The sequence below is a fragment of the Nomascus leucogenys genome, chromosome 22a (assembly GCF_006542625.1).
Source record: "Nomascus leucogenys isolate Asia chromosome 22a, Asia_NLE_v1, whole genome shotgun sequence".
Lineage (NCBI taxonomy): Eukaryota > Metazoa > Chordata > Mammalia > Primates > Hylobatidae > Nomascus > Nomascus leucogenys.
The window spans coordinates 79,009,500-79,033,355 of record NC_044402.1 but is presented as its reverse complement, the minus strand read 5'-3'; the positions used below and the strand labels follow the sequence as shown (position 1 = coordinate 79,033,355).

General features: G+C 38.2%; 1 protein-coding gene across 1 annotated transcript in view; it reads left to right on the top strand.

Annotated features, from left to right (window-relative positions):
- Window positions 1-23,856, top strand: part of TTN (titin) — a 278,608-nt gene that overhangs the window by 184,641 nt on the left and 70,111 nt on the right. The window contains exons 233-277 of the mRNA XM_030802350.1: window positions 65-331; window positions 1,108-1,377; window positions 1,470-1,772; window positions 1,880-2,182; window positions 2,454-2,641; window positions 2,732-2,846; window positions 2,953-3,237; window positions 3,336-3,487; window positions 4,192-4,339; window positions 4,496-4,673; window positions 5,012-5,133; window positions 5,226-5,513; window positions 5,627-5,923; window positions 6,036-6,222; window positions 6,697-6,812; window positions 6,901-7,200; window positions 7,394-7,693; window positions 7,808-7,913; window positions 8,016-8,212; window positions 8,293-8,598; window positions 8,699-8,977; window positions 9,580-9,879; window positions 9,983-10,285; window positions 10,399-10,761; window positions 11,059-11,361; window positions 11,490-11,789; window positions 11,886-12,182; window positions 12,282-12,566; window positions 12,653-12,946; window positions 14,250-14,549; window positions 14,666-14,974; window positions 15,063-15,253; window positions 15,655-16,084; window positions 17,375-17,683; window positions 17,815-17,963; window positions 18,050-18,082; window positions 18,177-18,306; window positions 18,400-18,699; window positions 18,793-19,110; window positions 20,151-20,447; window positions 20,556-20,855; window positions 20,938-21,252; window positions 21,346-21,494; window positions 21,941-22,091; window positions 22,181-22,462. Of these exons, the coding sequence (XP_030658210.1) occupies window positions 65-331; window positions 1,108-1,377; window positions 1,470-1,772; window positions 1,880-2,182; window positions 2,454-2,641; window positions 2,732-2,846; window positions 2,953-3,237; window positions 3,336-3,487; window positions 4,192-4,339; window positions 4,496-4,673; window positions 5,012-5,133; window positions 5,226-5,513; window positions 5,627-5,923; window positions 6,036-6,222; window positions 6,697-6,812; window positions 6,901-7,200; window positions 7,394-7,693; window positions 7,808-7,913; window positions 8,016-8,212; window positions 8,293-8,598; window positions 8,699-8,977; window positions 9,580-9,879; window positions 9,983-10,285; window positions 10,399-10,761; window positions 11,059-11,361; window positions 11,490-11,789; window positions 11,886-12,182; window positions 12,282-12,566; window positions 12,653-12,946; window positions 14,250-14,549; window positions 14,666-14,974; window positions 15,063-15,253; window positions 15,655-16,084; window positions 17,375-17,683; window positions 17,815-17,963; window positions 18,050-18,082; window positions 18,177-18,306; window positions 18,400-18,699; window positions 18,793-19,110; window positions 20,151-20,447; window positions 20,556-20,855; window positions 20,938-21,252; window positions 21,346-21,494; window positions 21,941-22,091; window positions 22,181-22,462 (11,115 nt within the window). The remainder of the gene's footprint in view (window positions 1-64; window positions 332-1,107; window positions 1,378-1,469; window positions 1,773-1,879; window positions 2,183-2,453; window positions 2,642-2,731; window positions 2,847-2,952; window positions 3,238-3,335; window positions 3,488-4,191; window positions 4,340-4,495; window positions 4,674-5,011; window positions 5,134-5,225; window positions 5,514-5,626; window positions 5,924-6,035; window positions 6,223-6,696; window positions 6,813-6,900; window positions 7,201-7,393; window positions 7,694-7,807; window positions 7,914-8,015; window positions 8,213-8,292; window positions 8,599-8,698; window positions 8,978-9,579; window positions 9,880-9,982; window positions 10,286-10,398; window positions 10,762-11,058; window positions 11,362-11,489; window positions 11,790-11,885; window positions 12,183-12,281; window positions 12,567-12,652; window positions 12,947-14,249; window positions 14,550-14,665; window positions 14,975-15,062; window positions 15,254-15,654; window positions 16,085-17,374; window positions 17,684-17,814; window positions 17,964-18,049; window positions 18,083-18,176; window positions 18,307-18,399; window positions 18,700-18,792; window positions 19,111-20,150; window positions 20,448-20,555; window positions 20,856-20,937; window positions 21,253-21,345; window positions 21,495-21,940; window positions 22,092-22,180; window positions 22,463-23,856) is intronic.

The following is a 23,856-nucleotide window of genomic DNA, read 5'->3' as shown; positions in this document are numbered from 1 at the left end:
AATTTTTTAAAATTGTTAATCAAAATGTAAACATATTTGTATTTATTTCACATTTTCTTTCCAGAAATTCCTGTTGAGATCATCAGGCCTCCACAAGATATTCTTGAAGCCCCTGGTGCTGATGTTGTCTTTCTAGCAGAACTCAATAAAGATAAGGTGGAAGTCCAATGGCTAAGAAATAACATGGTTGTTGTCCAGGGTGATAAACACCAGATGATGAGTGAAGGAAAGATACATCGACTACAGATTTGTGATATTAAGCCCCGTGACCAGGGTGAATACAGATTTATTGCCAAAGACAAAGAAGCCAGAGCTAAGCTTGAACTGGCAGGTCAGTCCCTTTCTTTTATTTTAAAATATCCTTCCAATATCACAGAGGTTAGATTTCAGATTTCACAGTTATTTAATGAGGTAATCCTTGTGAGAGTCTTTCATTTCTAGCAAGCCCTACCCACATGTTAACAGTTCTAATTTTGCTCACTACAAAGTAAGTGTCTTGAGTAAAAGGAAATTAATAGCAATAATCTTTACATGCCAGAGCCTTGGACATTTCCTAGTACATGATGACTGTTTATGAACTTAGACTACAACTAAGCTATCAACCCTGAGAGTCTTGGCAAATCTAAAGACAGTCTTATACTCTCCTACTTTACAAACCCCTGTGTGCCTTTTAGGTATGTTCTCATCCTGACCCAGGACATCCTTATACACTGTCCTTATGAAAAAGCCATTAGTGTACCTCTCATTCATAAGAAAAAAGTTCCTCTGATTTATTGAACTAAGTATGCAGTGCCTACTCTATCAAAAAACAAAACAAAACATGTTTTGCACTACACTGAGTCCTATGTTACTATTTTTGGCAAGGAATGCGCGTCTTATGATTTTATGCCATTCTCAATCCTCTACTCTCCAATCTAATTTGCACACACAACAACAACAACAAAAAGCTATGAGAACTCTAAGCCACTTAGTTTTCTCTGCTATAAAGTTACTGTGGCTTACTTCCAAGGTTATGTAACCAATATTTTCTAATAAATGCATAATAACATGATGTAGCTTGGCTACGTTTAATAGTCGAAAGCATTCACATGTTATCTTTCTCACTAGCTGCACCGAAAATCAAGACAGCTGACCAAGACCTTGTGGTTGATGTTGGCAAGCCTCTGACAATGGTGGTGCCATATGATGCCTACCCCAAAGCAGAAGCTGAATGGTTTAAAGAAAATGAACCTTTATCTACAAAAACCATTGATACTACGGCTGAACAAACTTCTTTCAGAATTTTAGAAGCCAAGAAAGAAGACAAAGGGAGGTATAAAATTGTGCTTCAGAACAAACATGGAAAAGCAGAAGGATTCATCAATTTAAAAGTTATTGGTAAGCCCTTGGGTCTCTCATACTTAATTGGCAAAGCACAATTTAAAAGCAAGACAGCACACTAAAAAAATTCCTTTATATGTGAATTTCAGATGTTCCTGGGCCAGTACGTAACTTAGAAGTGACAGAAACATTTGATGGTGAAGTGAGCCTTGCTTGGGAAGAACCTTTAACTGATGGTGGAAGCAAAATCATAGGTTACGTTGTTGAAAGACGTGACATTAAGAGAAAAACCTGGGTTCTGGCCACAGACCGTGCAGAGAGTTGTGAGTTTACTGTCACTGGTCTACAGAAAGGAGGAGTTGAGTACCTATTCCGTGTGAGTGCAAGAAACAGAGTTGGCACTGGTGAACCAGTAGAAACTGACAATCCTGTAGAAGCAAGGAGTAAATATGGTAAGAAGTTTTAAGTAAATTCAAGCTAGCTTCTAAGTAAATTGCAGTCTTTGCCTTCATCGTCATTACCCCAAACTCGTATTTTCTTCTTCTGTGGTGAAATCCAGATGTTCCAGGCCCTCCTTTGAATGTAACCATCACTGATGTGAATCGATTTGGTGTCTCACTGACATGGGAACCACCAGAGTATGATGGAGGTGCTGAGATCACAAACTATGTCATCGAATTAAGAGACAAGACTTCTATCAGGTGGGATACTGCCATGACTGTGAGAGCTGAAGACCTGTCTGCAACTGTTACTGATGTGGTAGAAGGACAGGAATACAGTTTCCGAGTGAGAGCCCAAAATCGAATTGGAGTTGGAAAACCAAGTGCAGCCACACCCTTCGTCAAGGTTGCCGATCCAATTGGTAAGCCCATCAAAAAAGGGAAATAATTACTGCATGAAATCCAGATATTAGGCCTATCAATTAAAATAAATCAAGTTAAATGAAAGTTAATAAAAAGGTAGAATATCATAAAAATTTAGATAAAGTTTTAGAAACCCAGACTGTGCCTACTTTACTTAGTGAATTCGATAAATCTGTTATTTTAATGGAGATGATATAATTGATTACAACACTGTCTTCATAAATTGTCACTAACATAAATGGTATGCTCCAACTCTTTCTTTTATTCCAGAGAGACCAAGTCCTCCTGTAAACCTAACTTCCTCAGATCAGACTCAGTCATCAGTTCAGCTCAAATGGGAACCTCCTCTGAAAGATGGAGGCAGCCCAATATTAGGCTATATAATTGAGCGATGCGAAGAAGGAAAAGATAATTGGATTCGTTGCAATATGAAACTTGTCCCTGAACTGACTTACAAGGTAGGTCATTTGCATATAAAAAAGAATATTCAGTGTGGATCATGGACATGACTGTATGTGTTTTTTACAAATATTAATTCATAATCGTAGGTTACCGGACTGGAAAAAGGAAATAAATATTTATATAGAGTATCTGCAGAAAATAAAGCTGGTGTTTCAGATCCATCTGAAATTCTTGGTCCTCTCACCGCTGACGATGCATTTGGTAAATAGATATTTTATTTTTAGATCGGAGAATAGGACATAGCTACTTTGGGGCAACAGGGACTTAAATATGGCACTGCAAACTCATTAACTTTTCTTCTTTGTAGTTGAACCAACAATGGATTTAAGTGCATTTAAAGATGGTCTGGAAGTTATTGTCCCAAATCCTATCAAGATCCTGGTTCCAAGTACAGGCTATCCAAGGCCAACTGCAACCTGGTGTTTTGGAGATAAAGTACTAGAAACAGGGGACCGTGTGAAAATGAAGACCTTGTCTGCCTATGCCGAACTTGTCATTTCTCCAAGTGAACGTTCAGACAAGGGCATTTACACACTGAAATTAGAAAACCGTGTGAAAACAATTTCTGGAGAAATTGATGTCAATGTAATTGGTAAGGAACGAAACGTTTATCATCTAAGGTGATTTGGCAGTATTAACAAATATTAGTTCAGACTATTAACAGTGACTTGTGAGTGCATTTTTTTTCAGCTCGCCCAAGTGCACCCAAAGAACTGAAATTTGGTGATATAACCAAGGACTCAGTACATTTGACTTGGGAACCACCTGATGATGATGGAGGAAGTCCGTTAACTGGATACGTTGTTGAAAAACGAGAAGTCAGCCGGAAAACATGGACTAAAGTGAGTTTTGAGCAGCACTGCATCAACGCCAAAAATGAGAGTAGGGGAAATCCCAGAAGGTTGGGATGCCATACAAAAGTCTTATGTGCTACAACTTCTTACCTTTACCTCACTGAAAATGTACAAAAACTTTTTAAGAATGCATCGGTGCTAATGCTTCCTGAGGTAGCTCAACCAAGGATTGTATAATTGTAATTGTCTTGTCTTGTGAGCCTTACCAAATTTGTAAAAAAAAAACAAAAAAAAAACAAAAAAAAACACCCTACTGACTTGGTACCCGCTAAGTACCCAATATGTACCCATTAAGCTAGAAGCGGAAAGTAAATATTTATTTCCCTGGTGGTCACACTTCTTATTCCACTAGAATACCTTAGTTGACCTAATCAGCCATTATTTCCTCGTGTTTATATTAGTTACTATTCTTTACCCTGAATTAAAATCATATTTCTGATAAGCAAACTGGTAGAATCAACACCTCATTTGCCATCATTTTTAATGTGTACAAACTATGAAGCAGTCTTTCTTATATTGAGTCAAATATCATGTATCCTACTTTACAATTTTCCCTAATATGAAATTAATGTAAGAATAATCCCTAGCATTCAAAACAACTGCAATTTGTATCCCTGGTCATGGTAAAAATCTTTTAAGTTGGGGAAAGGGTTTTTGGGAAATAACTGATTAACTGTATTTCTTTGTCCCAGGTTATGGACTTTGTGACTGATCTAGAATTCACGGTTCCTGATCTTGTTCAAGGAAAAGAGTACTTATTTAAAGTTTGTGCTCGTAACAAATGTGGCCCTGGAGAACCTGCATATGTTGATGAACCTGTAAATATGTCAGCTCCTGCAAGTGAGTACATTCTTGATGATTACTTACCTAATCTTGTTGCCTGTTTTTGCTTTTAGACCTAGAGTTGAAGTTATGGGGCAAGGCAGGGGTTGGCAATGTGAAGAGAACTGCATAGGTGGCCTGTGTAAGACTGACTCTGTCTTCCAAATGTTATAGCGGTACCTGACCCACCAGAGAATGTTAAATGGAGAGATCGAACAGCCAATAGCATCTTCTTAACATGGGATCCACCTAAAAATGATGGTGGTTCGCGCATCAAAGGATATATAGTTGAAAGATGTCCACGTGGTTCTGATAAATGGGTTGCCTGTGGAGAACCTGTTGCAGAAACAAAGTAGGTTTTTAAATTGGCATGAGAGTAAATGTGTACTCCTAGTCACTAAAATGGGCTTTGCTGGGGAAAATTTAAATGTTTGTCTTTTTTCATTGAGAATCCTATGCTGCCGGTGTGTCTGTCTGATTTTTAAAGGTGCTGCTGAATGTACTGCCTGCTCAGGGTTTTCATGACAGTATTGAAATGAAAATGTATTCAGTTATAGTGTTGAAGTAATCCAGGTTTAATTTAAAGATTAGTATTATACCAGGGGTTTGAATTTTTGAAAGATTATGAGTACTACACAATGAAACGATTATCGACATCACAGTAAAACATCCTATTCTGTTTTCTGACAGAATGGAAGTGACAGGTCTTGAGGAAGGCAAATGGTATGCCTACCGTGTGAAGGCCTTAAACAGGCAGGGCGCTAGCAAACCAAGCAGACCCACAGAGGAAATCCAGGCTGTGGACACACAAGGTATCTATTTTTGATTTTTGTCTTATCAAATAGGCCTCTGACCTTAAATCTGCTTGAACTTGATAACATCATAAATAACTTTTCCAATTCAGAGGCCCCAGAAATCTTCCTCGATGTGAAGCTCCTTGCTGGTCTCACCGTAAAAGCTGGGACCAAGATTGAACTTCCTGCCACTGTAACCGGAAAACCTGAACCTAAAATAACTTGGACAAAGGCTGATATGATTCTAAAGCAGGACAAAAGAATTACCATTGAAAATGTCCCTAAGAAATCCACAGTGACTATTGTTGATAGTAAGAGAAGTGACACTGGCACATACATCATCGAGGCTGTGAATGTGTGTGGCCGGGCCACTGCTGTGGTGGAAGTGAACGTCTTAGGTAAGGAAGGTTCTCATTTTAAAAGGGGATAAACTCTTTGCAGTTACTTTCTTGAAAAAAAAAAAAAAAAAGGTGAACAATTTTTTTTTCTGCATCTGTAATGCCATACACAGATAAACCCGGACCACCAGCTGCCTTTGACATCACAGATGTAACCAATGAGTCATGTCTTCTAACATGGAACCCACCACGCGATGATGGTGGATCTAAGATCACAAACTATGTTGTGGAGAGACGAGCAACTGATAGTGAAGTGTGGCACAAGCTCTCATCCACCGTCAAGGATACAAACTTCAAGGCCACCAAATTAATCCCCAATAAAGAGTACATCTTCAGAGTTGCTGCAGAAAACATGTATGGTGTTGGTGAACCAGTTCAGGCCACTCCAATAACAGCCAAATATCAGTTTGGTAAGTTTCTCAATCAGCTGATAAAAAAAAAGATGCTTATGTCAAACTTTCATTTTGGTGTCATATTTATATACAGGACATATAACATTTTACACCATTATCCTGTCTATAGATCCACCTGGACCTCCAACTCGTCTAGAACCTTCTGATATCACTAAAGATGCAGTGACTCTCACGTGGTGTGAACCAGATGATGATGGTGGCAGCCCAATCACTGGATACTGGGTTGAAAGACTGGATCCTGATACAGATAAATGGGTTAGATGCAATAAGATGCCAGTAAAGGACACAACATACAGGTATGCTCAGAATCCCCATCAAGATGTTAAGACAGCAGTATATTCAAATGTTTACTCTTTAGTATTCCTTGGGATTATAGATGATTATATCTTACAAAAAAAATTTTAAACTACTTTTACTCATATTTTCTATTACCTCATAATTTGAAAAATTATACAAATTCCATTCAAGGGCACATTTCTTAGTTTACTCTAAAATATTAACCTTCAGGAAGTTTCAAAGTGTTTGATCCCCCAGTATATTATGATAATGATCACTGTCATAGATATTATAATTAGATTGGTATGTTTGGCCAAGTCTAAAGTGTGTGGCAGTTAAAAAGCAATTTTTAATTTATATTGAAGTGCTTTTCAGTTAAATTTCCAAATCACCTTTTCACGATTTAAATAAATTAGTCTCTTCTGTGTAAAATAAACATAGGCTTCTTCTGCTTCTTACCATGATGTTACACATGCACTTTGTTCCTAATTCAGAGTGAAAGGTCTCACCAATAAGAAAAAATACAGATTCCGTGTGTTGGCTGAAAATCTTGCTGGACCTGGAAAACCAAGCAAATCAACTGAACCAATCTTAATAAAGGATCCCATAGGTATTATTTATATAATTTTTGTGGTTATTTTGAAGCTCATATGAACTCCTTTTTGACAAACCTAAACAATGATTTCATTGGCTTGCAGATCCTCCATGGCCCCCTGGAAAACCAACTGTAAAAGATGTAGGCAAAACATCAGTAAAGTTGAATTGGACAAAACCAGAACATGATGGAGGCGCAAAGATTGAGTCTTATGTCATTGAAATGCTGAAGACTGGAACAGATGAGTGGGTCAGAGTGGCGGAAGGGGTTCCCACCACTCAGCACTTGCTCCCAGGGCTCATGGAAGGACAGGAATACTCATTCCGAGTTAGAGCTGTGAATAAGGCCGGGGAAAGTGAACCCAGTGAACCCAGCGACCCTGTGCTTTGCCGGGAGAAGCTATGTAAGTCACTCTTGATGTCTGGGGTCTATAAATTCTTCTAACATCTGCCTGTGAGCTACGATACGAGAAAATATGAAAAATTCATTACTATTATTTCCTCCTGGCTACATTACTGCTTAGTGACTGCCTGCACTTTCAGACTGACTATTGGGTAATAAAAAAAATGAATTTGTTTTCATTCCTTCTTTTTCAGATCCTCCATCACCACCACGCTGGCTTGAAGTTATTAATATCACAAAAAATACAGCAGACCTAAAATGGACAGTTCCTGAGAAAGATGGAGGGTCCCCCATCACCAACTACATTGTGGAAAAGAGAGACGTCAGGCGAAAAGGCTGGCAAACAGTGGATACCACCGTCAAGGACACCAAGTGCACAGTCACCCCGCTGACTGAGGGCTCTTTATATGTGTTCCGAGTTGCTGCAGAAAATGCTATAGGACAAAGCGACTACACCGAAATTGAGGACTCTGTGCTGGCCAAAGACACCTTTAGTATGCTCTTGCACTTAATCTTTGTGACAATAAGTGCTCTCGCACCTAAATTTTGTGACAGGAGATTATCTCCTTTCCTCTGGTTTTCCTAATCATTGATTATTTTGTTTTCAGCCACTCCTGGACCACCCTACGCCCTGGCAGTGGTTGATGTGACAAAACGACATGTTGACCTAAAGTGGGAGCCACCTAAAAATGATGGTGGAAGACCAATACAGAGGTAGAATTTGAATTAATTCATAAAGAATAACTTACACTTGGCCGCAAATTCTTAACTGTGTTTTTTCATTAATGCTAATAAAATGCTTTGTTATTTCCATAGATATATAATTGAGAAGAAAGAAAGGTTAGGTACCCGTTGGGTGAAAGCTGGAAAGACTGCAGGACCTGACTGTAACTTCAGAGTAACTGATGTCATTGAAGGAACAGAGGTCCAGTTTCAGGTTCGGGCTGAAAATGAAGCTGGAGTTGGCCACCCAAGTGAACCCACAGAAATCCTATCCATTGAAGATCCAACAAGTAAGTAGTGCTGATTATACACAAGATATTGTCTAGAACTTGATGAGACTGTGGATATGAATATTTCACTCTTTTCTCAGGTCCTCCCTCACCACCCCTTGACCTACATGTGACTGATGCTGGGAGAAAACACATTGCCATTGCTTGGAAGCCTCCAGAGAAAAATGGTGGAAGTCCTATCATAGGATACCATGTTGAAATGTGTCCAGTAGGCACTGAGAAATGGATGCGAGTTAATTCTCGCCCAATAAAGGACTTGAAATTCAAGGTTGAAGAAGGTGTTGTTCCTGACAAAGAATATGTCCTGAGAGTGAGAGCAGTCAATGCTATTGGTGTCAGCGAGCCATCTGAAATCTCTGAAAATGTGGTTGCCAAAGACCCAGACTGTAAGAGCACAATGTCTTTTATAGTTAATAAAATAACCTTTATTCATGCATTGCATTTTGACATACTCTCTTTTCTGCTCTTTTGAATGATATCTTACAGGCAAGCCAACAATTGACCTGGAGACTCATGACATTATTGTTATTGAAGGTGAAAAGTTAAGCATTCCTGTTCCCTTCAGAGCTGTCCCAGTTCCAACTGTTAGTTGGCATAAAGATGGCAAAGAAGTTAAAGCAAGTGATAGATTAACAATGAAGAATGATCACATCTCTGCACACCTTGAAGTTCCCAAGAGTGTCCATGCAGATGCCGGAATTTATACCATTACACTGGAGAATAAGCTCGGCTCAGCAACAGCCTCAATCAATGTCAAAGTCATAGGTAATCATTCTTTGAAGAAAAACCAGACATTCTTCACATGTAGAGGAAATCAGTTGACTTTGCAGTGCTATTAATAATATAAATGCCTTCATGAACTGGCCACTTGTAAACTAAATGTCACTTCTGATTATGTCTTTCCATATGAGAAGTAAAACAATTCTAAAGAGATGAAATCTCTAAACTCTATTAACTAATTTACACTAGTTTTAATTAATTGCATGTGAAATACTAATTTAAATAAAAGATATTAGCATACCCAAAGAATACTGAAATGACCACAATTTTTTAATTGTACAGCTTCACATTTTCCCATAGTGTTCTCAACCAAGGATAGTAACATTTTCTGCATTCCCCCCACCCCTGCAAATAATGTCTGGAAATTTGTGGGGCCATTTTTGCTTGGCACACAGACTTGAGGTAGATACCACTGACATTTAGTAGTTGGGAGCCAAGGATGCTTAAATGCTCTGCAGTGTGAATGACACTCCAGCACATCAAAGATTATCCAACCCAAAATACAGATAGCCCCACTTAGAGACAAGTGCATTATTAAAATGCTGATTTTTCAGGATTACTAGAATAATTATCCATTTTTGTAATAGGCCTACCTGGACCGTGCAAAGATATTAAAGCAAGTGACATTACCAAGAGTTCTTGTAAGTTAACCTGGGAACCTCCAGAATTTGATGGTGGAACCCCAATTCTTCATTATGTCCTGGAGCGCAGAGAAGCTGGGAGGAGAACATATATACCAGTCATGTCTGGTGAGAACAAACTGTCGTGGACTGTGAAGGATCTCATACCAAATGGTGAATACTTCTTCCGTGTTAAAGCAGTCAACAAGGTTGGTGGAGGAGAATATATTGAACTGAAAAATCCAGTCATTGCTCAAGATCCAAAGCGTAAGTTTGGACATGGATGCACTATGGCTAAGAACTAATAAATCATAGTTTTGTTTTAAGAAGGTGGTTTTCTTGACACTAACATTTTTTTCTTGTTCTTCAGAACCCCCTGATCCACCTGTAGATGTAGAGGTTCATAATCCTACAGCGGAGGCAATGACTATTACATGGAAGCCACCTTTGTATGACGGAGGGAGCAAGATAATGGGCTACATCATAGAGAAGATTGCTAAGGGTGAAGAAAGGTGGAAGAGATGCAATGAACACCTGGTACCAATCCTGACCTATACAGCAAAAGGACTTGAAGAGGGGAAAGAGTACCAATTCCGTGTGCGAGCAGAGAACGCCGCGGGTATTAGTGAACCTTCTCGGGCTACTCCTCCAACCAAAGCTGTAGATCCCATTGGTAAGTTTTGTTTCATGGAGTTGCCACTTTCCCATTTCGAAATAAATGAAAATAGTGTTTTGTCAGTTATTTTCATCAGAATTGAAAACATTTATTGGTTATGATCATTATAGATGCCCCCAAAGTCATTCTGAGAACAAGCCTGGAAGTGAAACGAGGTGATGAAATAGCACTTGATGCAAGTATTTCTGGATCACCTTACCCAACTATTACATGGATAAAGGATGAAAATGTTATTGTACCAGAGGAAATTAAGAAGCGTGCAGCACCCTTGGTTAGGAGAAGGAAGGGTGAAGTTCAAGAAGAAGAACCATTTGTCCTGCCTCTGACACAGCGTCTGAGTATTGACAATAGCAAAAAGGGAGAATCTCAGCTACGTGTCCGAGATTCTCTCCGACCTGACCATGGTCTGTATATGATCAAAGTTGAAAATGACCACGGTATTGCAAAAGCTCCTTGTACTGTCAGTGTGTTAGGTGAGTCATTAAAACCACACTTTCCAATGGAAAAAGGCTTTAGTAAAACATAAAAATAAAGTTTGGGGGAGAGTTAAAAGAAATGGGACATAGCTTCAGCAAGTTATCCTCAATCATATTTTATCTGCTGGCCATGTAAAAGAAATCACCTGATCTTGTTATTTATTAGCTAATAGAATACAAAGATAGATGTGGGAAAACCAGAAATCATGTCAGAGGAGCATGCTCACATTTATATTTTCCATAGCAACCCTTCCCACACACATTTTTGATTACTGTTTTCTTTTGAAATATTAGATACACCGGGACCACCAATCAACTTTGTATTTGAAGATATCAGAAAGACCTCAGTCCTTTGTAAATGGGAACCACCCCTTGATGATGGTGGCAGTGAAATCATAAACTACACTTTGGAAAAGAAAGACAAGACAAAACCCGACTCAGACTGGATTGTTGTCACTTCAACACTTAGACATTGCAAATATTCAGTAACAAAACTGATTGAAGGAAAAGAGTACCTCTTCCGTGTGAGAGCTGAAAACAGATTTGGGCCAGGTCCACCATGTGTTTCAAAGCCACTTGTAGCTAAAGATCCATTTGGTAAGTTTCCTTTGGCATCTAAAGTTTGCCTTTTTACCATGTACTTTGGTATATAATTACTACAGCTTTTAAAATTGCATTTTTATGTCATATTGGGAAATTTAATTCAAATGTTATTTTTTTATCAGGACCTCCTGATGCACCAGATAAGCCCATTGTGGAAGATGTTACCAGCAACAGTATGCTAGTGAAATGGAATGAACCAAAAGATAATGGAAGCCCCATTTTGGGTTACTGGCTTGAAAAACGTGAAGTTAATAGTACACATTGGTCTCGTGTCAACAAAAGCCTTCTGAATGCCTTGAAAGCCAATGTAGATGGCTTATTAGAAGGACTCACCTATGTCTTCAGAGTATGTGCTGAAAATGCAGCTGGACCTGGAAAGTTCAGTCCACCTTCAGATCCCAAAACAGCACGTGATCCAATCTGTAAGTAGTTCCTTAAGAAGAAGGTGGAGTAGAACAAGCTAGTGTACATTTTAAAACCATCAGGGAGTTTGATTTGTATATCTTCATTCATTCTAGCTCCTCCTGGGCCACCTATCCCAAGAGTCACTGACACAAGCTCTACAACTATTGAACTAGAATGGGAACCCCCAGCTTTCAATGGTGGTGGGGAAATTGTTGGCTATTTTGTTGATAAGCAGTTGGTTGGCACAAATGAATGGTCACGTTGCACAGAGAAGATGATCAAGGTCCGTCAGTACACCGTCAAAGAAATCCGAGAGGGTGCTGATTACAAACTTCGGGTGAGTGCTGTCAACGCTGCAGGGGAAGGACCGCCTGGAGAAACAGAACCTGTTACCGTGGCTGAACCACAAGGTACTTAACATTATTAGAATAAAATTATGGATATTTTCTCTATATGGGACTATTTTTTAATCTTTCATGGGCTAATGTATGACTGTTCTCTTTCAACAGAGCCTCCAACTGTGGAACTGGATGTTTCTGTCAAGGGTGGAATACAAATAATGGCTGGGAAGACTCTTAGAATTCCAGCTGTGGTGACTGGTCGCCCTGTACCTACAAAAGTATGGACCAAAGAAGAAGGGGAGCTGGATAAAGACCGCATTGTAATAGACAACGTTGGAACTAAATCTGAACTAATTATCAAGGATGCACTGCGAAAAGATCATGGCAGATATGTGATTACAGCTACAAATAGCTGTGGTTCCAAATTTGCAGCAGCTAGGGTAGAAGTTTTTGGTAAGGAATGTTGCACTGATTTTCATAGGATTTTCCCAAGTGGTACTATCTTATTACATTGATTTTTGGCTTTGTTTTGTTTTCAGATGTCCCTGGTCCAGTTCTTGATTTAAAACCTGTTGTAACAAACAGAAAAATGTGTCTACTTAACTGGTCTGATCCAGAAGATGATGGAGGAAGTGAAATAACAGGCTTTATCATTGAAAGAAAAGATGCCAAGATGCATACTTGGAGACAACCAATAGAGACTGAGAGATCTAAATGTGACATCACAGGTCTACTTGAAGGACAAGAATATAAGTTCCGTGTTATTGCCAAGAACAAGTTTGGCTGTGGCCCTCCTGTTGAAATAGGACCAATTCTTGCAGTTGATCCACTAGGTAAAAGAGAAGGTTTCATTGTGTTTACAGAATAATGTTTTGCTTCTAGTTATATTATTTACTGAGCTTTATGGCTTCAAACTCCCAACAGTCTCAAAATCTATAGCTAAAGAATAATAAGAAAAGTAAATCAAAAAACTATTAGCAACATTAAAGATATCATATTTGCTATAATTTCAATGTAATTTGTGGCTATAAGTATATTAATCATGCATGGTTTCTTGTACTGAAAAACTTGGATCTACAGGGGCTTAATAATAACCTAGAAGTAGTTTAGACATATTATATCTATCTCTCCAGTAGAACACATTGGAAGTCGGGTTTTTAAAATTCACTAGCATAGTAGTTAAAGAGAATTCAATGTTCTTCTAAAAGATGACAATTCCTGAGGATAAATGCCTTAGTCTTCCTCTATATTCAAAAAGTCCCCATACTGGAAGGATAGAGAGGCCCCAAACCAGTAACAGCCTCCAAAGAATAGAAAACCAACCAGAGGGAATCTCCCAGAAATCAATACGAAACACTAAAATTGCACACACAGTAATGCACACTGACATCCCATCTAAGAAAGCAAAGCCTTTGAGGAAGACCCATTCCTCAAGAGACAGAAGAACTTATTCTTTCACCATCACCCCCTGAAAAAAAAAAATTACATCCTATACCACTGCTGCAGCTTATCTATGAATGTCCAATTTACCACAGGCTGTGCCAGAGGCACCAGAACAGAGCTGAGCTTCCAGTCCTTCTGGTTGCAATAACAGTCAACAAGTATGGATTGGGTCTAGTTTTACCACTGAAAGCTTAACTCTTAGTTTGGTCCTTCAGGAAAGAAAACTTCAGCAGCATTACATACATCCTCTTTCCACCATATTTTGAACCCACATGTGAGGCAACATGACTCAAAGTATGTTCGTAGACATATCCACTATCTGTTAACAAAAGAAAAAACACTTTGCTCTCAGCTGGTCATTCAAAGCGAAACTTCACAGACTTACTTTCCTAGTTCATTAGAATTAGAAGCATCCCCAGTTACAAAGGTAAACAATCTAAAATGTTAAATGAAAAAAGCATACGTGCCCTTGATTTTTCACTGATAATCTTGATAAAAAGTTTGCTAAGAAAAATTCTATCTACATGAATGTCTATAATTTTGGCAACTGACAAGTTTTAGGAATGATTTTAAATAAGGATGTAAGGTTATGCCAAACAGAAGGCTATTTTTTACATAATTAAGTTGAAGTGAAATATTTCTTACATGAATATTTATCTCATGCTAATCATTTTCACTTGCCTCTGGCTAAAGGTCCTCCAACATCTCCAGAGAGGCTCACATACACCGAAAGGACAAAGTCCACTATTACCCTTGACTGGAAAGAGCCCCGCAGTAATGGTGGCAGTCCCATCCAAGGATATATCATTGAAAAACGGCGTCACGACAAACCTGACTTTGAAAGAGTTAACAAGCGACTCTGCCCAACCACATCTTTTCTGGTTGAAAATCTTGATGAACACCAAATGTATGAGTTCCGTGTCAAAGCTGTCAATGAAATTGGTGAAAGTGAACCATCCCTACCCCTTAATGTAGTCATACAAGATGATGAAGGTGCGGAATCTAAATATAATAATAATTTTAATGCATTTTACAGTGTGCCTTTATCCCATAAGTTGAAAAAACATCCTTATGACTTTGCTACTTTTTTCTTTCTCTTCTCTTTGCAGTGCCTCCAACTATTAAGTTGCGTCTGAGTGTTCGAGGAGACACTATCAAAGTTAAGGCAGGAGAGCCTGTCCACATCCCTGCAGATGTGACAGGCCTTCCAATGCCTAAGATTGAATGGTCCAAAAATGAAACTGTAATTGAAAAACCCACTGATGCACTTCAGATAACCAAGGAAGAGGTATCCCGAAGTGAGGCAAAAACTGAGCTTAGCATTCCCAAAGCGGTCCGGGAGGACAAAGGCACTTACACAGTTACTGCTTCCAATCGCCTTGGCTCAGTGTTCCGAAATGTTCACGTTGAAGTATATGGTAAGTGACTTGCTTTCTTACATCAAAAGGGCATCCATTGTCTGTTTAAGGATTGCCTTCTCAATATTCTCTGTTGATTCCTTTCCAGACCGCCCATCCCCACCAAGAAATCTTGCTGTTACTGACATTAAAGCTGAATCTTGCTACTTGACATGGGATGCCCCTCTTGATAATGGTGGCAGTGAAATCACCCATTATATTATTGACAAACGTGATGCAAGTAGGAAGAAAGCAGAATGGGAGGAAGTCACCAACACTGCTGTAGAGAAAAGATATGGGGTAAACTCTTCTAAATATTTTCTTATACACATTAAAAGTACATGACTCTGGTTTGATGCCATTTTAGTATAACCTTGGAATTTGATAATTAAACTCAAAACCACACACAATAAGCTGTTATTTTGTTATTGTAGTGTTTAGCCCCACACACATAAGGCTCCTTAGTACATAGCGTTTGATACACAGATACTCTTTTAATTGAGATCCACTATCAGGTACAATACATCTACATATTTTTATTTTAAAAAAGCTTTCTCCTTTTCCCTGTCTTCCCATGTTTTGAGTCTATATATTTATTTCTTCTTATAGTCATCCCTCCCAAAATAAGTTGAATTTTTAAATGAGTAAAAATCAACATAAGTATATTCTCTTCAATAAATTTCTATTTTTCTAATTTCTAGATCTGGAAACTTATCCCCAATGGTCAGTATGAGTTCCGAGTCAGGGCAGTGAATAAATATGGAATCAGTGATGAGTGCAAATCAGATAAAGTAGTCATTCAAGATCCTTATCGCCTTCCTGGACCTCCAGGAAAACCAAAAGTTTTGGCACGCACCAAAGGATCAATGCTAGTGAGCTGGACTCCTCCTTTGGACAATGGTGGCTCTCCAATTACTGGCTACTGGCTGGAGAAAAGAGAAGAGGGAAGTCCTTACTGGTCACGTGTTAGCCGAGCACCAATAACTAAAGTGGGATTGAAAGGCGTGGAATTTAATGTTCCTCGTTTGCTTGAAGGCGTTAAATACCAGTTCAGAGCCATGGCAATAAATGCTGCAGGAATTGGTCCTCCCAGTGAACCATCAGATCCAGAGGTTGCAGGAGATCCCATATGTAAGTATGCTTCCGTTTCTGGGGACTAATTTCTAAAGCACAAAGTCACTAAATGGATAATTCTGCCTTAAATTTCTTATATTTTTCTATGCCAAATTATTTTATTTATTAAAATTAAAAAGGTTCATATTCACATAGACTATCAGAAGTATATATTTACGTGTGTATACATACATGCACATATATATATACATACACACATACATAAAATCATACAGTTTGTAAACTCTTGGATTAAACCAAATATTTTATGAGGAATCACAATAATAAAGACCTGGACTATAAACTCCTATCTCTTCTGATACTTTAAATAGATTTCTATCTCATTAGATACTGGGGAAATCATCTCTCCCACTAAACAGTCAGACCTTCCAGTAGGAATTCAACAAAAAACAAAATGTTGTTAGCTTCTCAATAATATTATTGAACAAAGATTTAGGATTCTCAGGCATAGTCTGTGAGGTCAAATAAGAGAGAAAAATTCTTCTAAAAGATCTGTGAGCAGATTCGTTCAAAAATTAAAAAACACTGTGGCCGTAATAATTCATCCTATTTGTTATATATCTGATTAGATTCTCTATAGAAGAAAAATTCAATTATTTGTTAAAAAGAAAATTTTAAATACTCAAGTGCTATGTGGAGCATATATACATATATAATGATGTAGTTATTCATTCGTTTGCAAACTAGTATTGAACAGGTGCTTTGTGCAAGGATCTATATTAACCACTGGAGGGGGAAAAGTTAAGATTAAAAAGACAAGTGCAGTAAAAGAATTTCTGTAATTGTAAAGCACTTTCAGAAAGGTAAAGGATTGTTATGGGATTACTGTAGACACTGATCCTGTCCCTAAAGGGCATTAAGATTAGTTTGTGTTCGAAGGTTTACTAGCTATTGATGGAATCGTTTTTAAATTTTCATATTGTGGCAAATTAAATTTAAATCATGTTTTCAGTAAAGGCTATTGTAGAATTTCTTCAAAGGGATCTCAAAAGTAAAGTAGTTTTTTACCAATCATGTGTAAATAGAATGTAAATCTAACAAGATAGGAAGTAGTCTTTCTATTCCCAGTTAGTTGTTTGCTTTCTCTGTTTTTGCATTAATGCTAAAGGAAAATAGACCATTTCCTTTATTTCTCTTCTCTAGAAGGCAACTGTATTTCCTTTTAGCATTTCTATTTTAATATTTTAATAGATTAAAATAATATATGATCATGTGTAGTAAAAGATTCTAGCACTTCATCAGCTTCAAAATCTGATGAAGCTTTTTTTTTTTTTCTTTTGTTATTAGTTCCACCGGGGCCACCTTCTTGCCCAGAAGTTAAAGATAAAACGAAGTCAAGCATCTCACTAGGATGGAAACCTCCAGCCAAAGATGGTGGCAGCCCAGTCAAAGGATACATTGTAGAAATGCAAGAAGAAGGTACTACTGACTGGAAAAGAGTAAATGAACCAGACAAACTTATAACTACCTGTGAATGTGTGGTGCCTAATCTGAAAGAGCTCAGGAAGTACAGATTCAGAGTGAAAGCTGTCAATGAAGCTGGTGAATCTGAACCAAGTGATACAACTGGGGAGATCCCTGCCACTGATATTCAAGGTACTAGTACTTACTGAGTTTATGTATTCCTCTTTTGATCTTATTATGAAATTGATTAATTTACTGAAGATATTTCAATTACTTTTGACAAATATGAGCTAAATCCTGTTAAACTGTATGTGGTATTACAGAGGAACCAGAAGTTTTCATTGATATTGGAGCACAGGACTGTCTGGTTTGTAAAGCTGGCTCACAGATTAGGATTCCTGCTGTCATCAAGGGACGCCCAACACCAAAATCATCTTGGGAATTTGATGGAAAGGCAAAGAAAGCAATGAAGGTAAGAAAATAACCATTCTCCTCTTTTTTCCACTGAATCACTATGAGAGTATTTATACTACAACTGACTGTCTGCTTTTCTAATAGGATGGAGTTCATGACATACCTGAAGATGCACAGGTAAAAAAATAATAATTAAAATAATTCAGAATATGGTTGACTTCAATATTGCTATGATTTCATTCAGTGTATGACTACTATTTTCTTTGTACAGCTGGAGACTGCTGAAAACTCCTCAGTAATTATTATTCCGGAGTGTAAACGATCTCATACAGGCAAATACAGCATCACAGCCAAGAATAAAGCAGGACAAAAGACTGCAAATTGCAGAGTTAAAGTCATGGGTAAGAAGGACTTTGAAAGTTGCTACAGAATAAAAACAAATTATTTTTAAGCATTTAAGGAACGTTGCTTATATTGTGATTTACATCCAACAGATGTACCAGGCCCACCCAAAGATCTGAAAGTCAGTGATATCACAAGGGGTAGTTGCAGACTTTCATGGAAGATGCCAGACGACGATGGAGGAGACAGGATCAAAGGCTATGTTATCGAGAAGAGGACTATTGATGGAAAAGCCTGGACCAAAGTCAATCCAGACTGTGGAAGCACCACATTTGTAGTGCCTGATCTCCTCTCCGAACAGCAATATTTCTTCCGTGTGCGAGCAGAAAACCGTTTTGGCATTGGCCCACCTGTGGAAACCATTCAGAGGACCACTGCCAGAGATCCGATATGTAAGCTTTAAAATCTAAATTTCAAATATCTTCTCAAAATTGAAGTATATTATTATAAACAATGCTTAATACTTCCTTTAACTATTTTTAAAGATCCTCCTGATCCTCCTATTAAACTCAAGATTGGCCTCATCACAAAGAACACAGTACATCTGTCATGGAAACCCCCGAAGAATGATGGGGGCTCCCCTGTTACCCACTATATTGTTGAGTGCCTTGCATGGGACCCTACTGGGACAAAGAAAGAAGCCTGGAGGCAGTGCAATAAGCGTGATGTGGAAGAACTGCAATTTACTGTTGAAGACCTAGTAGAGGGTGGGGAATATGAATTCCGAGTCAAAGCTGTCAATGCTGCAGGAGTCAGCAAGCCTTCAGCCACTGTTGGCCCTGTGACTGTCAAAGACCAGACATGTAAGTACCAATGTACTGACAAAGAATGTCCTCCTCACAGCTGCCTTCCTAGGTGTTCAATAATAGTTCAAAATTAAAAGAGCTATATCTGTACCTTAGGAAGCTACTATGGCTTGAATGCAGACATGGGCACATCACTCAATTACTCATTCCCTCAATTTCCACAGAATTTTCACATTCCCTTACCTGTTACCTTTTCCCTATTCAAAAGAGATGATGTCTGTAATTTCCTCGCTGTAATTTTCTCCATGGCAGGCTGTTTTATTTATCAGAGGCTAAAGCAATTTCTCTGCATGCTCCTCAAAAGGGACAGAAAGTAACTAGTCATTTTCTTAGCAACTGCTGAGACCCATTTATCTTCAAAATCAAGTTTCTATTTCTCTATATGAGAAAAGATATATCCATTTTAATGAAGTATATATATATATACATGTAGATATATACACATATATATGTATATATATCTACATGTATATATATGGTAATAATTCTTCCTCTGATAATTACCATCACTACTGTTGTGTATTTGTTTATTCTCTCATCTAAGTGTAAAGAAACTGTAGTCACTACCCTCTTTGAATATTTCTGTCCCAAATTTGTGCAAAATGGAAAATTGCTTTCCTCTTATTAACAGTTATATTTCTTAAAAGGGGAATTCACCTTCTTATGTATCCCTTCATAATTCTGCGTAAATATTAAAGAGAGTATCCCATGATACTCTCCTACTACAATCTCCTCTCTTCCCTTTTGTCAGGATATAAGAATATAATAATACACATCATTACATGCATAATGATGCCAAATAAAGTGAGGCAAGCACTGATATATAGCCACATGTAGATCCAATAAAAGATGCTGACCCCGTGTACCTGCTCCCCAAACTAGTGTAATAGTGTTAAAGACAGAACCATTCTTTATATTGGGCTGAGCTACAAAGTCTGACTACAGTGGATCCAAACAACTTTATAGTAACTGTGAATTCTACTTTCTATCCCTCTATGCTTTTTGCTCCTAATGACAACTTTTTTTTAATAATCTAGGCCCACCATCAATTGATCTAAAAGAATTCATGGAGGTTGAAGAAGGAACTGATGTTAACATTGTGGCCAAAATTAAAGGTGTGCCATTCCCGACACTAACCTGGTTTAAAGCTCCTCCAAAGAAGCCTGATAACAAAGAACCTGTTCTCTATGACACCCATGTCAACAAACTGGTGGTGGATGATACTTGCACTTTAGTTATTCCACAGTCTCGCAGGAGTGACACTGGCTTATATACCATCACAGCTGTAAATAATCTGGGAACAGCATCAAAGGAGATGAGACTGAATGTCCTGGGTAAAGACTGCATGGTTTGGTTAAAACTACTTGTTTTTCTGTTCATAAATAACATTTGGCTTTAAAATCATCTGACTGATAAAGGGTTCCTTCTTTAAACCATTTTAGGTCGTCCTGGCCCTCCAGTGGGACCCATAAAATTTGAATCTGTTTCAGCAGAGCAAATGACACTATCTTGGTTTCCACCTAAAGATGATGGTGGGTCTAAGATTACAAACTATGTAATTGAGAAAAGAGAAGCTAACAGGAAGACATGGGTCCATGTCTCCAGTGAACCTAAAGAGTGCACGTACACGATTCCCAAATTGCTAGAAGGCCATGAATATGTATTCCGAATCATGGCCCAGAATAAATATGGCATTGGAGAACCTCTTGACAGTGAACCTGAAACAGCAAGAAACCTCTTCTGTAAGTAGGAGAACATTTTCACATACAAAGCCATTTTTACTTCTTTTTTTAATTTCTTATAATCATATGATCTTTTTCACAGCTGTCCCTGGAGCACCAGATAAACCAACAGTTAGCAGCGTGACTCGTAACTCCATGACCGTCAACTGGGAAGAGCCAGAATATGATGGAGGCTCTCCTGTGACAGGGTACTGGCTGGAAATGAAAGACACCACTTCAAAGAGATGGAAGAGAGTTAACCGAGATCCTATCAAAGCCATGACTTTGGGTGTTTCTTATAAAGTGACTGGTCTTATTGAAGGTTCCGACTATCAATTCCGGGTATATGCAATCAATGCTGCTGGCGTGGGTCCAGCAAGTCTGCCATCAGACCCAGTGACTGCTAGAGATCCAATTGGTAAGCCTTGAAACCATTCCTTTTCGTAAAATCTTATTTTCCAAAAGTGCCTTGGAAAAGTCAAGAATACTAATGTATACTGGCGCTTTGCAGCCCCTCCTGGTCCTCCATTTCCCAAAGTGACAGATTGGACTAAATCATCTGCAGATCTGGAGTGGTCTCCCCCACTAAAAGATGGTGGATCCAAAGTAACTGGATACATCGTTGAATATAAAGAAGAAGGAAAAGAAGAATGGGAAAAGGTAGGAAAACTGGGCACTAAGGAAATGCACTAAGAATAAACTAAAAATGTCATAGTTATTCTCAATCCCATTAACTTCTGTCTATACTTTTTGGATTAAGAAATCATGAAAATAGCATAATTTTAACTCATATTCCAAACATCTGTTAATGTCAGAAATCTAATCAAAAGTTAAGTCATGTTATTACTAATCTTTTGGTTATAAACCCTGGAATGTGGAATAAATAAATAAAGGTTTAATCATTTGACAATAATTTTAAAGCATAACTCCTGCCAAGTTATTCCATTCCGTGTTGCCTGTAATATCTGATCCCTAAAACCTAAACCAGCAACAATTTTCCCAGAGTAAACAGTTAAATAGGCTGCTGGTGATGCTTTAGGAAGCCATTAAAGCAAGAAGCTACAAAGAACTATTCTAATTATAAAATGTTTATGATTTCTCCCCAGGGTAAAGATAAAGAAGTGAGAGGAACAAAGCTTGTTGTGACAGGATTAAAGGAAGGAGCATTCTACAAATTTAGAGTTAGAGCAGTCAACATTGCTGGCATTGGAGAACCTGGAGAGGTCACAGATGTCATTGAAATGAAGGACAGACTTGGTAATTATCAGTCCTTCTTTTATGCCATCAGTATTTATGTTTCAGATTGAAGGCGAAAAATCACATTTCTAATTTTCAATTGCTTCCAGTTTTACCTGACCTTCAGCTAGATGCCAGTGTCAGAGATAGAATTGTCGTCCATGCTGGAGGGGTGATCCGAATCATTGCCTATGTGTCTGGAAAGCCTCCTCCAACCGTCACTTGGAACATGAATGAAAGAACCTTACCTCAAGAAGCCACCATTGAGACCACAGCCATTAGCTCATCCATGGTCATCAAGAACTGCCAGAGAAGCCATCAAGGCATCTATTCTCTTCTTGCCAAAAATGAAGCCGGAGAAAGAAAGAAGACAATTATTGTTGATGTATTAGGTAAATACTTTCGATTTGTCTGTGCAACTTTTTAAACCAACATTCTTATTATATTTACACAAAGCTATGCTGTATGCTATGTAACAAACATTTTGGAAAATAAGAAAAATCACCCATAATCACGTTGAATATTATTAGAATTTTTAAAAATTTCCTCCTTACTTTTTTATTCTATGTGTATTCTGTATGGTGGGTCTAAGTTTACAAACTACATAATTGAGAAAACAGATGCTAAAAAGAAGACATGCATCCATGTTTCCAGTGAACCTAAAGAGTGCATGTACACAATTCTCAAATTGCTAGAAGGCCATGAATATGTATTCTGAATCATGGCCCAGAATAAATATGGCTTTTTTATGGAACTTGCCCCCATGGTGTCTATTATGTTGTTATATAGTTTTCATAGAAGCAACTTTCCTTAAACTGTACATGAATGTTTAACAATTTGCCAGTGCTGACCATTTCACATCATAAGACTCTATCTCTATCGCTAAATTATCATAATAATGCAAAAACCTGTTTGAAGGGTTTCACTATTCTAATTGAAGAGAAGCATCATAGTTGGTTATCAATATTGTATTTCTAGTCACTGAATATAGAGTTGAACTCTGGGAGGCTTTTTCATGGCTCTCATTGGAGGCTTTAGTCCAGTGATTTGCTCAGAACATGAAGCCTTTCCACTCAGAGCTCTTTCTAAGCATGTCTCTAGGCACAACAATACTCCAGCCACAGTTTTTATGTGAAAATTGCCAGTTCTATGTTGAATATAATTAATATAAGAATGGCATAAGGAAAACTATTTCATTAAGCAATAGTACCACAAACTTTCAGGTTAGTTTCAAGCACCTAAAGCTCTTTTGCCTAATGGCTATTACTTTAATTTGAGAACTGGTACATTTCCATGTTAACTATTTGCAACCTCCTCAAAGTCATTCTGAAATTTGGGGCCTCCTATGCTGCTTGTTGATCCACTGGTCATCCAGAAATAAACCATCTCTCCCTCCTTTTCCCCTGGAGAGGAAACTGGACATAGAAACTGACTATGCCACTCTTACCCATCTCCTGTATCCCTCTGCATGCTTGCCTCCCAGCTCCCTCCTGTCCAACTCACAAATTGCTTTTAAAAAGCATTTTTATTTTCCCTTCAGCCTCTACTAAAACCATGGTAACCAATAACTGTTGCAAACCTACTTCATTAACAAATATGGGGCTTGATGCTATGGCTCACACCTGTAATCCCCTGACTTTGGGAGGCCAAGGCAGGTGGATCACTTGAGGTCAGGAGTTTGAGACCAGCCTGGCCAACATGGTGAAACTCTGTCTCTACTAAAAATGCAAAAATTAGCCTGGTATGGTGGCATGTGCCTGTAGTCCCAGCTACTCGGGAGGCTGAG